Source organism: Anastrepha ludens, chromosome 5 (genome assembly GCF_028408465.1).
Source record: "Anastrepha ludens isolate Willacy chromosome 5, idAnaLude1.1, whole genome shotgun sequence".
Classification (NCBI taxonomy): Eukaryota; Metazoa; Arthropoda; class Insecta; order Diptera; family Tephritidae; genus Anastrepha; species Anastrepha ludens.
The window spans coordinates 7,361,610-7,379,990 of NC_071501.1; the positions used below are offsets into that span (position 1 = coordinate 7,361,610).

At 40.3% G+C, this 18,381-nt stretch overlaps 2 protein-coding genes across 2 annotated transcripts in view; both read left to right on the forward strand.

The window, feature by feature from the left end:
• LOC128863952 (uncharacterized) overlaps positions 1-16,346 on the forward strand; it is an 85,584-nt gene extending 69,238 nt beyond the window's left edge. Inside the window, exons 3-4 of the mRNA XM_054103388.1 lie at positions 14,476-15,123; positions 15,204-16,346. Coding sequence (XP_053959363.1) covers positions 14,626-15,123; positions 15,204-16,346 — 1,641 coding nt within the window. The 5' untranslated portion in view covers positions 14,476-14,625. The remainder of the gene's footprint in view (positions 1-14,475; positions 15,124-15,203) is intronic.
• Positions 16,347-16,427: 81 nt separating this feature from the next.
• LOC128863953 (uncharacterized) lies at positions 16,428-16,745 on the forward strand. The gene has a single exon (XM_054103389.1). It carries the CDS (start codon positions 16,428-16,430, stop codon positions 16,743-16,745), a length of 318 nt encoding a protein of 105 aa, XP_053959364.1.
• The last annotated feature ends 1,636 nt before the right edge of the window (positions 16,746-18,381 follow it).

Sequence of the window (18,381 nt, forward strand, 5' to 3'; positions counted from 1 at the left end):
ACTGTGGACATGAAATGGAAAAGATACATGAAGCTTTTTTCTATGAAGTAGGCAACACTCTACGAGTATTTTACTACCATATACATTTTCTTTATACAAGGAATGTGCAGTTTGAGGGGCGGCAGTGAGCGGAAGGTCACCTTTCGTTTAGACGCACGCCGCAAATTGGAAGAGAAGTGCGGCCAGTAGCTAGCAATCAAAGTACGTGGCGTATTTATAAATGTATGAGAGTTCGCAAGTACACGCATGTACGTACGTACATATGTATATATGTGTGCCTATGTATCTCTAAAGCCATACATTTTTTCTATCGTTGCATAAAAAATGCATGACTGTCCATTACTAAATCACTCAAACAATCAGTTTGTCAGTCATTCTTTGGAATTGACTTGATTTAAGTTGAGTAGAGTTGTTGCATCCAAGCCATGCAAAATGCTCTTGGCTATCGGTCGGTCGGTCGGTCGGTGTCTTTTGTTGAACACAAATTCAATTGTCATAATTAAAGTGATGAATGGTTAGGTACGCAGCGATTGTTGCATGCAACTGACAATGGTTAGTTAGTTGATTTTCTTTTTTTTAATGGGTTTGTGCACTTTTTTCCAAGTGAGAGTGAAATTGCTGCTTGAATAGAATTAAAGCTCATGGGAGCTTACGAAACGAATTTTGCGCATTTTGCAGTGTTTTGTTTTACGATTTGAACGAAAGATAATCTAGAATGTAAAATTAGAAAATATTGTTAAAATTTACTTGTAATTTTGAACTCTGAAAATGTATACGAGGTGTGTTCAAATAGCATCGCGAATTTTGTATTTTTTCAAAAATTATTTATTTATTCATTAATATCTATTTTGTTCCCGTTCAAAGTAATCCCCATGCGATATTATGCACTTATGCCAACGTTTTTTCCAATCCCGAAGCACTTCAAAAAATATTTTTTTCTTTATATTGTTCAGCTCCTCCTTCGATGCGCAGGCTCGTCCTTTAATGGGCCTCTTCAGTTTCGGGAGCAAGAAAAAGTCACGGGGGGACAGATCTGGGGAATACGGTGGCTGTAGCATCAATAGTGTGTTGCTTTTGGCCAAAAAGTCGCGCACAAGCAACGATGTGTGAGCAGGGACGTTATCGTGATACAAGAGTCAATTTTTGTTCTTCCACAAATCCAGGCGTTTCTGGCGGATGGCGAATTGCTCCACGCAAATTGCGTATAACTTCCAGGTAATATTACTTATTGACCGTTTTACCCTGTGGCAAGAACTCATGATGCATAACGCCCCTGCAATCGAAGAATACGGTAAGCTAAACTTTTACATTCGACGGAACTGAGTGTGCTTTTTTCGGTATTGGTTCGTGCGGGAGCTTCCGGTGAGATGATTGAGCTTTGGCTTCCACGTCATAACCATAAACTCACGACTCGTCACCAGTTATAACCCTCTAGAGCAAATTTGGGTCGTCGCGGACTGAGTCCAAGATCTCATTAGCAATGTTCATGCGATGCTGCATTTGGTCGAAATTGATCAGTTTTGGTACGAATTTTGCGGCGACCCGTCTCATGCCCAAATCATTGAAAAAAATCGAATGGCACGAGCCAATCGATATGTCCAGGTCCTCAGCAACTTCTCTAATGGTGATTCGATGATTGGGCAATACCATTTTCTTCACTTCATCAATTTTTTCATTGTGTGTGTGTTGTTGAAGTGCTCGGGCGTCCGGCACGCTTTTCGTCGTTCACATCTTCTCGGCCTTCGGAGAACATTTTGTACCACCGATAAACGTTGTTTTGGTCCAAAGTAGCTTCTCCGTATGACACAGTCAACATTTGGAATGCATCCGCGGGCTTAATTTCGTTTTTCACACAAAATTTGATACAGGTTCTTTGATCCATCTTTTTGAATAGGTAAATATCGAAGACGAGCCGAAACACCTGCAAGCAAAGCAGCTGTCAACAATTAACCGAACATTCAAAATGGCCTACCTCGTCGGTATGAGTGAGAGACATGAATACCAACATATCGCCCCAAAAACATAACTAAATAACTTTTACCGATGCTGTGCTCTAATTCTCATAAAGTCTGTTGACTTTCTTATCCATATTTTGTAAAAGTAAATGCATTTTTTTCCACTTTCCCCTATTTTGAGTTTCAAAACTCCACTCAATGCTCAGCTTTCTCGCTAAACTTTGAATTGCTTTCGAGCAAAAGATATTTCTCTCTATGATAATTTTCGAAAGTTTGTGTGGCAATCTTGTAGCGTCAGTCAAAATAAAAATGTATCGAAAGTGAACTCTCAATGTATATAAATGAGAATTCCATGTGTCAGTTTCTAAGAAAATACAAGAAGATGGCGTATTTGTGTGCAGTTGAAAAATCCTTTTTGAAAAATATAATTGAATTTTCAACTTCTTCGAACATATCAAATTCCCATACTTGCGTCCCATAACTTTGTACATATTACTCTGGTGACAGCTAAAACAACTTGAATTTTGTGGTTAGCTTCATTTCATTTTTGGTGAGAAAAGTCTTTGAAGTTACATTTACGCTAGTTCTGGCTAGACAATTCCTGTCCTCAACGTGCTTTTTAAAACTAAGCTTTGATGTCCGTCGATATTGAAAGTTCTCCCCTCTAAACAGCCATTTTCCACATTCTCCTAACCTGCCACCTGTCTGAAAAACCATTCCAGCTGACTTAGCGAGGTTAACTTGCGTGTGCCAGACATTCTTGAATTACAAATTAAAGCCTATTAGAAAATTATTAATTTACGTTTGAAGTAGGAAACGAACGCATGACCTTCAAATCACGAGCCACCCTGCTGTACATGGCAGCTTATCATTGAAATCTTCACTAAGCAACTCAACAATTCCACACATCTTTTCCGCTTGTCATTAGTTTTGATTCTTATTGCAAGAATATTGCATGTTGCATGCACATGTTATTTGTGGCATGCAACAATTGAAAACGGAAATCAAGCTGCTTACAGTATTTTTTCATAAAAAACAAAATCACAAAGAATTCCTTCAAAGCTATCAGCACATCAAAGTGCCCTTCCGCTGCTATGTGCAACACGCCGTTCCACGTCAGTTCGCTAGTACTGGCGTCCCTTGGCCCAACAACAGCAAGCGATTCGTGGATTCTTTAATTGCAACTTAGCCACTCATCAGTCATGCAATCATGCCACTGCCACTCAGCAAAGCTATTAATATTATTGTTGCTGCTTGTAGGCTATATATACAGTTGTTACTATTGTTTTTGGTTGAGTCGCGCTGACTTGTTGAATTGTTAAATTGCATTGCACTAATGTGTGGCACACAAGAATGTGCGGCATTCGCCATTAGTTTTGCTTCTGCTGCTGTTGATTTGTGTTGCAAATAGTTTATTTAAAATATTATGATGTCTTGTTGTTTTTGTTGTTCGTTAGAAATGGCAATTTTTACTAAAATTCTTTGGGTGAGAAAAAATTATCAAATAAATTCTTTGCATTTTATTTTTGTGGAAAAGTATCAGCACTTGAGTGCTGCACAATTTTTCGATATATTTTTAATGCAATATTAAATTGGAATTGGAGTAAAGACTATGGGAAAAAAAGCAAAAATTATTTTCTTAAATTTATTACAGTAATTGGAGCTCAGTTGAAAAATATGCTTCACTTGAACAGCGAAGTTAGATGGGGAATTTGGTAGAAAAGACCTTTGCGGTAACTCTCCATTAAGTTTAATTAATGCAATATTTTAGAGGCGAAGTTGGCTGCTAACAAAGAAGCAGTCAAGCTCATAGGATCAAGGTCAAGGTCACAATGGACTCGAAATTAGTCGGCGAACGATGGACCCTTCGGTCGCATTTGAATATATCACTTGCAGGCTTACAAGGTTTAAGGTCTTCGGAATATTGCAGAAAACTGCTTCTTTGGGCAGATGAAAAGGTGGAGCAGCCAGATTTTTCTATGGTTTTTCCATTTAAAAAGCCAGTGCGAACTCTCTCGTTTACATATGGCTTACTCTCGGTTATTTGGGTCTCGCGCCAACTCAGCCAGCACTGGTGGAAAACACAGGATGCGAGATCAAATATCATTGATAAAATTTCCATTGGAATACCTATGGCCACGAGCAAATTAATAATTAAGAATGATTATTATGATTATCCAAGATTATCCAAGAGTCCAATAGTGCATGGAGAGAAGAAGACAAATGCGTAACAGCTAGGCTACTATGGCCGCAAATAATTAAGAAAAAGACAAAGGCTTCTAAAAGGAGAATATCTCGAGAGTCGTGGCTGGTATAACCGGTCATTGGCTATTTGGTAGGCATTTCTTCAGACTACCAGTTGACTCCATAAATATTTTAAAAGTTGTAGAGGTGAGGAAGAGGAAGAAACAGTTGAGCACATCCTCTGCAAATGTCCAGCCTTAGCTAAAATCAGAGTTAGATTTCTAGGTAAATACTTTTTCAATTCTCTTACAGAACTGTCGGGCGTGGGGTTCGCACCGCTTCTGTGCTTCATAACAGCCACAAAATGGTTCCACGAAAAAAAAGTAAATAAGGTCCTTTGCCGCTCTGAGGTATCACAACAGACCTGTGAGGTCTAAGAGAGTTGGTCGACAGACCGACTACCACCATAACCTAACCTAACCTTACCTAAGGTCAAGTATTCTTATAGCTAAGCCACTCTTAAGCATTCAAAGGAGCTTCTAAGGCTAACAAAACTTTAACTCCCCATAGCCATAGTCTATTGAATATTCTTTGCTGTCACCTTGAATCACTTTTGCAGTAGCTGTATGGCGAATGATGAGCAGGTATCATCTCAGCTTTAATTCCTCAGATGCCGTGCTTTTACTAGGTTAAGAGTCAAACTTCTTAGTTATTTTTTCCTGCATACATCTGAAGAGACATCAGGTTTGGTTTGCTTTGGCTATTAGCCACCTGCGAAACTTCTAATCCTCACCGCTTGAGTATCTCTCTTATGTCTCCTCTTCGACTACTCCTCTTTGTTTAATGCACACACTTGGCACAAATTCCTAGTTAGCCGTCTAAGTTAGACTTAGGGTAAGTACCTACGTTTACTTAAATTACTAATGTGGGCAAAGAGTAAGGTGAATTTGGTTGTAAAATGAAAAATCTGTATTTATTCTTGTACATCAATTTCATACACTGATGCCAACGATTTTTCCAATCCCCGAAACATGCCAAATAGTCTATTTCCGGTATAGCCATCAGCACCTTCTTCGATTCAGCTTTTATCTCCTCAATCGACTCGAAACGCGTTCCCCGGAGTGGCCTCTTGAGTTTTGGGAATAGCGAGAAGTTACACGGAGCCAAATAAGGCGAATACGGTGGTTGCGGAACGATATGCGTGGAACTGGTCACGAAGCGTGGCGAAATGGTCACGAAGAACGAGTGCAGTGTGAGACGGTGCATTATCGTGATGCAAAAATCAAGAGTTGTTGGTCCTTAATTCTGATCTTTTTAGACGAATTGCTTCACGTAAACGACGCATAACGCTCAAATAATATTCCTTATTAACAGTTTGGCCAGGTGGAAGGAGTTCATAGTGCACCACACCACGAAAATCGAAAAAAACTGTCATCATGACCTTTATTTTTGAACGACTTTGACGTGCTCTTTTCGGTCTGGCCTCGCCTTTAGCACGATATTCGCTTGATTAGTCGGTTGTTTCAGGGTCGTAAGCATAAATCCAAGTCTCATCTCCCGTAATGATGCATTTGAGCTTGTCCTGATAGTCTGAAAGCATTGTTTCACACACATCAACGCGACGACTTTTTTCCAAGAAAGTGTGAGTTTTCGGTACCAAAAGAAATTTGACTTTTCGTAGGCCCAAATGGTCTTTCAAAATGGTTTTCACAGATCCTTCTATTATTCCGATCATATCAATAAGGTCTTTTACAGTCAACCGACGATTTTTGAGCACTAACTCCTTCACTTTATTGACGTGTTGGTCATCTGTTGACGTCGATGGTCGTCCCGAGCGCTCCAAGTCATCAACACGTTCTCGACCCTCTTTGAAGTCTTTGTACCACTTATAAACATTTTTCTGCAACATGCTAAACGTTTCCGCAGCCGAAATTTCATTCCGCAAACCAAATTTGATAGCACTTCTCTGCTCAATCAAATCAGACATTATAAAAATCGAAAAATGCACTCTTGGTCGTTTGGTAAACACAAGCGTAAATATATTACTGATAATGACATTCACATGAAAGTTGGCCCAGATGTTATTAACAGTGCTACCAACTCTTGAAAAAAATAAGTAGAGCGAAATTTTAATCCCGCGAAGTTTGACAAATAAATTCACCTTACTTTTTGCCCACAGTAGTATACCCTAGCAAGTGTAGCAACTGCATCTTAATTTGTTGGTCTAGCTTGTCACTTCTCGTGAAGTCTTCACAGCTTAACGCTTCATCGCCTGCGTATTTTCTTCGGAAATTCTGCATACCAAATACGTCAAATCGAACACATTATTCCAAATGTAAAAAATAAATGTATACTTGAACGTTGAGTATTAAATTAATTAATTTTAGTAAAACTAAAAAAAAAACTTAATTGCAAACGCAGCCACATTTTTTTCATTTTTTCTTCACTGCCATTACTTCGCACGCAGTTGTAAATACGTTTCATTGTTTTCAGCTCCTGTGATTGCTTATTTTAGCGCATAAAACTAATTGCATGTGCTTTAATGCGCTCCGTATAGCGCATTCAGCTTATGCGCCTATTAATATGCAATAATTTTTAATTGGAATAACGAGTTCTGCGCACGGCCAAATTGCATTGCCAGCACATTCTATTAAATGCAATTAGCGCGCCACACTGTAGACGACAGCTTTGCAATTCGGTGGAAATTTTCGCCAAACGCTATGGAGTTGCGCTACAGGAATTCCAATTTTAGATTTTGTCACCAGTAGCGGCCAAACAGCATTGAAGTATGCGTTTATTTTCAGATTATCGGAGACAAATTGTGGTTGTGGTTGACTAATCGATGGTTGTAAAGCATTTTAATAATTTTTGTGATTTTTTTTCAACTATTTATGCTATTATGCGTTTATGGTTGTTTAGTAGGCAGATAATCTGCTGGTGGTACGAAACAGGTAATTTTGTAAAATTTTAAATAATGCAATAAATAAATATATACGGATTTTCGTTTTTCTTTTGCTGTGATTTTATTGGGCTTTTGTGCGGCGAGAGCAAAATAAATTCATGTGGGATTTCATTCAATTATGCTGATACTAGAGCTGTGTTGCAAGCTGTGGCAATGCATCAATTAAAATAACAAACTTAAAAATTTCAGAGTATCAAATTTCTGGATTATAATTAAAGGATAATATAGTTTTATTTTCGTGTGTTATTCTGCACATTTTATCACTTGCATTTGCCAATATTTGAGCAAAATTCAGCAGTGCACATATCAGTGTAACAGGTGCTGTTTTTAGAGTGCAGGGTTACCAGAGTACAGGCTTTCCAGAAAATACAGGATTTGATTGAAAAGTAATGAGCCTTCCCACGCGGAGCGTCTGCCAAGCGATCAACCGAATCGGCTGGTGGGGGAAAATGAACGTTGGACATTCCCCTTCCACTAGAAACCGGTCCCAGTTTGCTAGCAACAGCGCGGTGCAGTCAACATCGCTCTGCGCGTGAAAGCTGTTTTAAAAGTGTGTTAGGATTTTGCATTGGCGAAAATGCCGCGTTGGAGCAACGTTACTCCATCAAATTTTGCGTAAAGCTTAGTAGTTTGTACCTTCAGGAAGCACTGTAAACGCGGCTTAAAGTGCTCCTTCAGCTGAAAAACCGCGTCGCCCAGGTTCGTCCCGACCTCGTCAACAATTGGACCCTTCATCACGACAATGCCCCGGCGCACACCGCCTTCCTCTGCACCTCTGCATTGGCCAAGATGGGCGTTCCGGTGCTTCCACACACTCTCTACATCACAGACCTGTCCCCTCCGGACTTCTTCTTGTTCCCGCGCCTGAAAAGAAAGCTGAAGGGGAGACGTTTCGACTCCATCGAGGCGATCCAAAAAACTGTGACAGCCGAATTGAACGCGAAAAATACAGCAATGAATAATCATATGAAATCAAAAAACCAAAAATTTTATTAAGCTACACAATAGTGGCTGTCGTTCTACGTAGCCATTGGTTTTTTTTTTTTTTTTTTTTTTTGATAAACTGGTGGTGATTTGAATTTCGTTGTGTGCTTTTCACCATTTTTTTGATTTTCAACAGGCCCAAAAAAATAGTTATTTTCAAAATTTTGAAAATCGGCTTCGGGCAACAAAAGCCAATGCGATAACAAAAATTTTGAAAAAAAAGAAAATTAAAATCGGTTCATTAGTCTTCGAGAAATCGTTGCCGCCGTATCAAAAAAAGTCGAACCGTCGGGCACTCACTTAAGTGCACGTAGAGTCGGAAGTAAAGCGAATTCCGCTTTAAAATTTTTACCACATATTCTTGAGTAGTTATACTAACAATTTATGTAAAAAAAAAATTGATTTTTTTGAATTTTCACATTGGCGTTCACCCTTAAGTAACATAGTAACCAAAGCTTAACCGTTTTCGAGATATTCGCTTTTCCAGGTAATTAAAAAAAATTGTTTTTTGTTGCTTGTTGCACTTTTCATTAAAAGTTAGTTCAATGATCTGATTATTTTTCTGTTTTTAGTTAATAGCTTAGTATGCCAATTAATAAAAATTATCAATAAAATTTCAGCCAAGCCCCTACAGTTAACCCTCCACCGCCACACTATTTTTTTCCGGCACGGTCGGCACGCTGGGTTTTTAAAGTCCTTTGTTGTTTTTTACTAATACTTGGTTACACAAAATTAAAAAAAAAAAAAAAATTACACTTACTTATGTCTCAAACATTAAATACAACCGCGGTCAAGCTCTTTTGTTTAAAAAATGTTCGAATATAAATAATTTCAACGGATGGAAACGTTGACAAAGTCAAGGAAAACCATCAAACCATCATTTAAGTTTGAGGGAGGTAGCTCGTGAGCTTAGCGTGTCCCACGAATCAATTCGCAACATTTTACACCATCAATTGGCATGAGACGCTTGGCTGCTCGACTCGTTCCCAGAGATTTGAATTTCTTTCAAAAAATTCATCGGACGAAAGTGGCTGAAGACATGCTTGAGCAAGTGAATTCGGACCCAAAGTTTATCCAGCGCATCATAACAGGTGATGTGACGTGGGTATATTAGTTTGACATGCAAACCAGTCAACCAGTCAACAGGCGGCTGAATGGCGCTATCCACATGAACCGAAACCCAAAAAACCACGTCAAAAGTGAAAGTCCTGCTACTTGTTTCCTTTGATTATCAGGGTGCTGTGCACTCGGAATTCGTTCCAAATGGTTCTACGGTAAATAAAGAATAGTATTTGGAAGTTATGCAACGTTTGAGGAAGAATGTGTATAGGAAACGGCCCAATTTTTGGAAAGAAAACTCATGGATCTGGCATTACGATAACGCACCGTCTCACAAGGTTCATACTGTGAACACTTTTTTGACCAAAAACTCGACAAATATCAGCGAAAAAGCACCGTATTCACTTAAATTGTCACTCCGCGGACGCCGCTTTGAGTCGATTGGGGCCATTAAGAAGAATTCGCTGAAGGAGCTGAAGCAGATCTCTTCAAATGCATTTAAAAGGTGCTTTGAGGACTGAACTAATCGTTCACATATGCGTATTGCTTCGAATGGAGCCTATTTTGAAGGCGACAAAATAAATTTTGATAATTAAACAATTATTTTGCGTTTTAATGAACTATTACCGTTATATGTTCCACGTGTTATGGAGTTATGGCTTAGGTAGTTTGCCAAAATACATAGAGTGCTATCCTGACAAACGCCCTACCGAAAGTTATGTGCTTGAAAAAACACCCCTTACTCAACAAAATCGAAACTTGAAATAATATCCCCATATGCTGTCGTATACCTTTCCTAACTACAACTATGTGTGTATGTGTGTATGTACATTCTCATTTTTCCAAAATATCTCGGATATCATTAAACCACCAAAACTCCCACCATGAACAGAAATTGCACTGCTTTGACTCGTTTGCTGCTATTCCTTATCCTCTTACTTCTTGGCTGGCCTTTAATCGCAGCGTGCACGTAGAATTCTCAATCGAGGCCAAACCCCAATTTATTTAATTACATACAAATTGATTCCCTAACGAATTGTCGTTGTGATTTGATTGCCATTTCCGCCATAGGCGTCCATACCTCCTGCAGTTAATTCGATGATTTCCACTAGTCCAATGTGCCACATGCAAAGGCACCTACACAGTTAACCAGCGCATTCGAGTCCATGTGGCAGTTGCTGTGAAAACAGTCCGCATTGCCGCCGCAGTGGGACGTTGGCAGGGCAAAAATCAATTTCAATGCAACAACGTGTCGATGGGAGTTTTTCGATTGCTGACATCGTCATTGCAGACGGGTGTGTGGAGAAGTAGCAAATTAAATGCGCCGGTGTCAAAGTCTATCTTTGGAGAATAGGATAAAAATGTGACATTTGCTGCCGCGTGTTTGGTCATTTGCCTTTCGCCTAATTTTCTGTGTACGCTGTAGCAGACGTAAGCTGGTTAAAGTGTCAGTAAAGCTATAAGGGCTAAGTTAGGGTGGGTACTTAGGGTGGGTACTTAGATACCTACTTGTCGCATCCGCTTTATGAAACATCAGATTTGATCTCAAAAACTTTACATTTCGCGCAACATTTTGTTGATTTGCACAAAGTTCGATTTGGTTTAAGTATTGAAAGCAAACCTCGCAGCTTTAACGTTTCTGCCGACTCAGCTGCAGATATTGATATTTAGGTACAGATTTCCTATCAAAAATACAGCTTCAAATGATATTTGACCAAGAGTGATGACTTTAGAGCCATTATTATCGATTTTTTATGGTCTGCAGTTGTAGGCGATGAAGTTCGATATTCGGTATGTCAGCCACGTTGGCGGTGTCAATTAATTAAAATTTAACGTTTTGTTTTTTAGGCTCTTGGGTTGACTTTTGCTCTAAAAAATCTGGTTTACAATATGAGATATCTTTCTGGTGATGCAAGTTTGTTGCTTTTGACCCTATTACACTCCTTTTGTGGTTGCTCAAATAAATTGTTTTATTGGGCTGCCTTAGATGGGTGGGTTTTCGCGTGACTGCCAGGTAATTGGCTCTGCTACGAAACCCACTGTGGGAATGAAACACCAAATAATAAAAAAAAAAATATTTTGTTTCTAATAACGGTTGCTTTCTGCCCAATGTAAGCAAAATCCCAAATGTATTTCTGCCGTGAAAAGGCTTTTCATACGAAACCATCTATCATTCTGAAGCAGAACCAGGGTTGGTGCGTGACTATCATTTGGAATTCACAGAGAGAACGTTGGTTCGAATCTCGGTGAAACACCAAAATTAAGAAAAACATTTTTCTAATAGTGGTCGCCCCTCGGCAGGCAATGGTAAATCTCGGAGTGTATATCTGCCATGAAAAAGCTCCTCATAAAAAAATATCTGCCGTTTGGAGTCAGCTTGAAACTGTAGGCCACCCCATTTGTGGAACAACATCAAGACGCACACCACAAATAGGAGGAGGAGCTTAGCCAAACACCCAAAAAGGGTGTACGCGAGAATTATATAATAGGACTATGAATAAGTTCGTGCGGTTTTTTTTCGAAATTTGAAACTTTATTGACGTAAAATGGTTACAAATTTAATATTCAAAATATTGTCCATCGCTTACTACTACTTTTTCCCATCTTCCTGGCAATTCACGGATTCCCTTTGTGAAAAATTCGGTCGGTTTTGCCGCAATCCACGAATCGATCCATTTTTTGACTTCATCGTAATTACGGAAGTGCTGGTCAGCCAGGCCATGTTGCATCGATCGGAAGAGATAGTAATCGGATGGCGCAAGGTCTGGACTATACAGCGGGTGGGGTAGGACATCCCATTTGAGCGTTTCTAAGTATGTTTTGACCACTTGTGCAACATGTGGCCGAGCATTGTCATGTTGCAAAATAACTTTGTCGTGTCTATCGGCGTATTGCGGCCGTTTTTCTCGCAGTGCTCGGCTCAAACGCATCAATTGTCGTCGGTAGACATCCCCCGTAATCGTTTCATTCGGTTTCAGTAGCTCATAATACACAACACCCAGCTGGTCCCACCAGATACACAGCATAACCTTCAGGCCATGAATATTCTGCGCCGACGTCGATGTTGAAGCATGGCCAGGGTATCCATACGTTGCCCGACGTTTTGGATTGTCGTAATGGACCCACTTTTCATCGCCAGTCACAATTCGATGCAAAAAACCCTTTCTTTTGTGCCGTTGAAGCAGTTGTTCGCATGCCATAAAACGGCGTTCAACGTCTCTTGGCTTCAATTCATACGGCACCCAATGGCCTACCTTTCGGATCATTCCCATGGCTTTTAAACGTTTGGAAATGGTTGATTGATCAACTCCCAAAGTTTTTGCAACCTCTTCTTGCGTTTGAGCCGGATCTTGATCGAGCAATTCCTCCAATTCGGTATCCATGAACTTTGGCGGCGCACCCTCGCGTTCTTCGTCTTCCAAGCCAAAATCACCACTTTTAAAGCGTGCAAACCACTTCTGGCACGTTCGCTCAGATAGAGCATGCTCACCATAAACTTCCACCAAGATACGATGACTTTCGGCTGCTTTTTTCTTCATATTAAAATAATGAAGAAGAATTCCCCGCAAAAACACATTATTTGGCACGAAATTCGACATTTTCAAGTGTGGTAAAAATATTGTTGTGTACGCTTCAAATAAAAAACTTATACTGACGTTTGTGCCTTACGACAGTAGCTCTCCAATGAATGTTTGGAAATGTGGATCGATGGAATAATAATCAAGTTACGCCATCTGTTGTAAAACCGCACGAACTTATAAATAGACCTATTATATCTATGTATATATATATATATCAGAGCCGATTTCTCATTTACTTCCATGCGGCTGTTAACCGCGTTCCCTGAAATGTTTTTTCACTCTATCAAACAGAGATAAATCGCAGGGAGTCATATCACATGAATTCGAAGGATATGTCCTTATTAACTATCTGACATTCTGGCAAAAATTCGTGGTGTACAATACCGTTATTATCCATAAAAACCTTGAGCTTAAATTTTTTTTTCGTTTTTTTGGTCTTACTCCTTTCGGAGCTCTCCAATTACTTATCTGCGATCTGAATTGCGTGTCGCACTCATAAATGAATGTTGGGTCAGATTCAGCCTTGGAAGTCATATCTTTGGCGGTATCAGGGCGGTCCCCTGTTTGCGTGTAATTCAGGTCCTTTAGCACCAATAGCAATGTTCAAGTGCTCTGCCAGCTCTCTGATGGTTAATTTGCGGTTATTGGTCCACTTTTCTTTGACTTTATTGATACTCTCATTAGATTTCGACGGCCTCCCACTACGTTCGTGATCCTCGATGGGCTCACGTTGTCTTTTGCAGCCTTATTGGTACTCGTAAATGACTTTTGGCTGCTTTCTTTGGAGTATCATTACCAAAATAGTTTCCCAACATTTTTAGGATTTTCCATTTTTTAGATTTTTCATAAGATTTTTCCACCATTGAAATCATTTGTAACGCAAAATTTAATACCAACTAGGTTTTGCAAAATTAAATCCATTTTTAAATTTAAAAAAATCAAAAACACATGCCGAAATATATTTACCCAAGACGGCGTAACTTTTACAAATGACAAGCAATGGCGATAAAATTGTTAGGAAGGTTGTAGGTTGTCACAGCTGTAGCAACCTAACCAAAAAATACATAACTCGCGTCAGTTGACTTAGAGCGTTACGTGACGGTTGTTCCAGAAACTTTTCGATCAACTGCTGTACTAAAAAGTTCACCAAATTGTTTTATTATTTTTTGTTGTTATGAGGCAGCCAAACCGATTTAATACTAGGCAAAGGAAATTTTAAAGCAAATTCTTAGCTTCTATCTCTTTCTCTCTCTCTCTCTTAGCTTCACAGCCTGTGGTGGAATATAGCTTCATCAACAATCCTCCTCCAATTCAGTCTCTCTCTTGCCTCATTTCTCCAATTACGAACGTGCATCGCTTTTAAGTCTGCTTCTACGTCATCAAGCCATCTCTTTCTTGGTAGGCCTCTCTTTCTTCTACATTACTTTGCGTCCCTTATTTTATTCTTAGCCAATATAAATAAACGAAGATAAGAAACATCAAAAGGTTTTGACATTTTTAGTATAGAAAAAGTAAGTAGTCTCGGCATATAAATTCATAGACTTATTACATAAAACTGTTTACATAAATTACAAAGAGTTAATATTGATGAAAATACGTAAAAAATAGTATCACCTTTTTTTTTAATTAACGTCGAACATAAGTTAGTATGTAAACTTAATTTCAACAAAATTGCACAACCCTCTATTGTTTACACAGCATCTAGTCATCACCAATCTCTGAAAGTGAATTTTCCGCCTCTTTCTTTCAGCATCAACTCATGTCAATCAATCCACGCAATCTCCACGGCGTAGTAAATATTTGCATACAGCTATTCCACGTAAAAGCAAACACTCAACCACCCACACAAGGCAGCAACTGAACGCACTGAAAAACGAGTGGAATTAAAGCGCGCGCCTAAATGTATGCAGCGCACCGTGCAACGCAACTTGCTAAAACTATAACAATGGCATGCAGCGTGCAGAAGCAACCCACACAGCCACAACACACAGCAGCAACGGTAACAACAACAACGCCACCCACAATGGCAGTGACAGCGTTGGCGTCAACTAATAACAGCAGCAACATTGGCAGCCAAATTGGTGGTGGCGGTGGCAGTAGTAGCAGCATGAGTGGTGGTGTTGGAATTTTGGCCGCAGCCATCAGCGATGCAACCAACAAACCGCTAACACCGAAACCACGCGGCTCATTACCGAATGACGCAAATCAACCGCCACGGCTTGAATTTCACTGGCCCCCCGTGCCGGTGAGTACGCACACCAGCAATCTGCGCCTGAATATGATGAATCAGAATCCAAAGGACCTGCACACGGCGCGACTCATGATCGAGGAGTTGCGTACAAAGGTGCGCTGTCAGGCGGAGCACATCATGAAATGGAAGAAGGCATATGCGCTGCAGGTTTGTGTCTGTCTGAATTGATTTTCACTGAGTTAGATGAATTGAGTTACTTATTGGCATTCATTTTATTTCTCCTACAGATACAACAACACTATCGCTACCAGAAGGAGAAGACAGATCAGATGAATACGCTGACCTCGCAACTTCTACTACTCGAGTCGCGGCTGAAGCGTAAGCAAAAACAAATTGCGAGCTTGCTCAGCCATCGCGAACTCACTATACAGCGACAGCAAAAAATTATCGATACACTTTCGAATCGTCTCTCAGATCATGGACTAGATGCCATAGAGGCGAACTACACCACGGAGCTGGATTCGTTAAATGACTCCGACTCGGCAGTGGTGTTGGAAGACATCGACTCGGATAGCAGCAATATGCCATTTGGTACACGCCGTCGCAGCAGTGGCGGTGGTGGTTCGGGCAGTGGCTACGGCTCTGGCGCCGGCCAGAGTGGCGGTGATGGCATCACTATTGTGCGCTCCATCTCCGATGCCATCGAAACGAATTTAAATAAGTACAGCGGCGTGCGGCGTAACAACTGTTTCCTGCGACGCCCGGAAATATTGGAGACTGTTTACTCGGTGGAGGAGGATCCGGAACCGACATCTGATGTGGCGGAGAAGCGTGACAAATTTCGCAATCGCTCGGAAAAAGCGCTAAGTTCGAGCTCAACGGAAGGACAAATTGATGGCAACTCTACGCATCCACCAGCGCCTCACCCACCCGCTCATCCTACGTTGCATCAAACTAACAGCGCACAGCTGGAGCATACGACAGAAAGTATTCGCATCACACCACCCTCGCCGCAACGTCAACACAGCATATCCCAACCACTGGAATCGCCGACGAACGACGGCTATACAGCCTACAGTGTCAAGGTACCGCAGTTGTGCACCACAGCCGCCACACCCACTACAGAGAAGGTGAATGCGTTGGCTACCGCTGACATCGATGGCAGTTCGACTGGCGTTAAGTCGCAGGTAACGAACTACAATCGCGTCATGTCCAACCATCGCTCGGTGACCAAACCAAAGGATGTTAAATACAAACGCATCAACAAGGCAAAATCGAAAAGTCTCGAAGAGCTGCGTGGTCGTCTCAAAAATTTGGTGGAGCGTGGTGGCAGCTCGGGTGCAAGTCTGGACGTGCCGGCTGGTGGCAGTGTCGCCGCCGCGTCATACACACACAGTGTAATGCCACAGACTGCACAGTCATACGCGTGACAATGGTCCTCATACGGAGGCTCTACTGCTACGCTCGCCGTGATTGCAGCCACAGCGCCCATTGCCTCCTTCGACGCCGACATGGACGACTATGCAGTGGATGAGGATGAATGCGATTGCTTGCAAGTAGTAGATCAGCCTAAGCCGCAAGAACTGGAGAAGCCCGTCACAAATGTGCAGGAGCCCGTCATAAGTGTGGAGCAGCCCGCTGAATGGGACGGCAAGCTGAGCACCTCCGAAGAGCAATTGCGCTCGCAGCCGTTTTCGCCGCTCAGGCACTGCATACCGAAACGATCGCTGACATTGCCGCGCATACTCGTGCCGCAGTCTGCATTCGGTGCGAGTGGCGGTGGTGCGGCCGGCTCTGGGCGCAGTGGCGGTGGGCGTGGCGGTTTCTAGCAGTTAAAAAAGTTCTTCATACGTAATTGTGATAAAAAGTGAATGCGCCGCTTTGCCTCTAAGCCACCACTGGCAAAGGCACTCACACTGCAATCATTTGTTTATGTGTTTTTTGTGTTGTTGTAAATTTACAATCTTTTGACTTTTGTAACATTTGTTTCCTGATTTCGTTTACTAGAACTGCATAGAGTTTAGAATAAAAGTTGCTTTTAAGTTGGCATTTATTGATTAATTAAGCTGCATTTACGTTTACTCATACATACTTACATACAAACATACATACATACACACTTATTTTACTTCGGATCTACTCAATTCAAATGATCTTCGTGCATGTAATGTATTTTTTAATTAGTTGATACAAAAAACCTATTTGCTAAGTTCACTCAATAAAACTTAAAAATACATAAAAAATCTTTATTTTCGTTTTTTCTTTTCTCATTTTGTTTTCCGAAAATATTACAGTTGCGCATGAAAATTTTTTACATAAAAAAAAAAAAACTATTTACAATTTACCGCTGACGCTTTGAGTGTACGCAAATTCTTATAGCTGCTGCACTTTATTATTCCCTTGTGAGACATAAAAACCATAGCGAGTATATAAAAATTTTGCGCCAGTTCATTTAAATTTAAATTTTGGCCTTAAATTTTACACAAACATTTTCACATAAGAGTAAAATAAAATAAAATAAAAAAAATGTGGCCCCTTTTTACCTTGTTATCAATTTCTGCCAAAAAAATCGTAATGGAAAAGCGATCTTTTTTTGCTTTCTAAGAGATATTCAATTATCTTTACATTTCAAAATATACCCTAATATAATCGTTTTCGTCTGATAATATAGAAAAACTGAAACCACCTTAAAAGTTGATGAAAAGAAAAATGGTGGGTAATGTGGCCCAGGGTATTCGTATAAAGTAGGCCACTAGATAAAATCACCAAAAACAATTGTAAGAGTTAATAATAAGCCAATGAATTTATTCATATATTTTTTTTATTTTAATTAATGACCTTCTTGGTTTACTCTTTGAAAAAAAAAAATATTAAACTTAGTTAAATTTAATTCCACATTCTGTATAGCCGATGGTGGAAATTTGTGTTTCTCATACTCTTGCTCAAGTAAATCGAAAAACATCTTTACATTTTCGTTTGTGAACCCATTACTCTATTAAAAGACGTTCCCGTTGGAGAGCGAAAACTAAGCTCATTTTTTGTGCCTGCGCAGGAGTCCATGCAGCGAACCTTTCCCTGCAAACTGCTTAAGGAACGACAATTTGTTTGGCACTTTGGCAATTCCGTCAATTTAAACGCCAGGGAACGAATATCGTGTGTTGTGAGGCCGCAAAGTCTTGATTGCATTTCTAATGTATATTTTACAAGGCCTTTTTCTGTGGCTTCGTCCAGTATTGACTTACGTCTAAGAGGGGTTTTTAAAAGCAGGATGCATTACTCCTTGCCATTCTTTGCAATGTAAAACGCGGCACATCAAAAGTGTTTAATACAAAAAGTGTGCCCATCTTCTCATTCCTAACAACTTGAATGGCTTTTTTCATCATACCGGTGTCCCATTTCTTTATTTCTCCATTTTTGGCATGTCTAAATATGTAAAGGGTGGTTAAGTTTCAAGGGCCGGTGTTG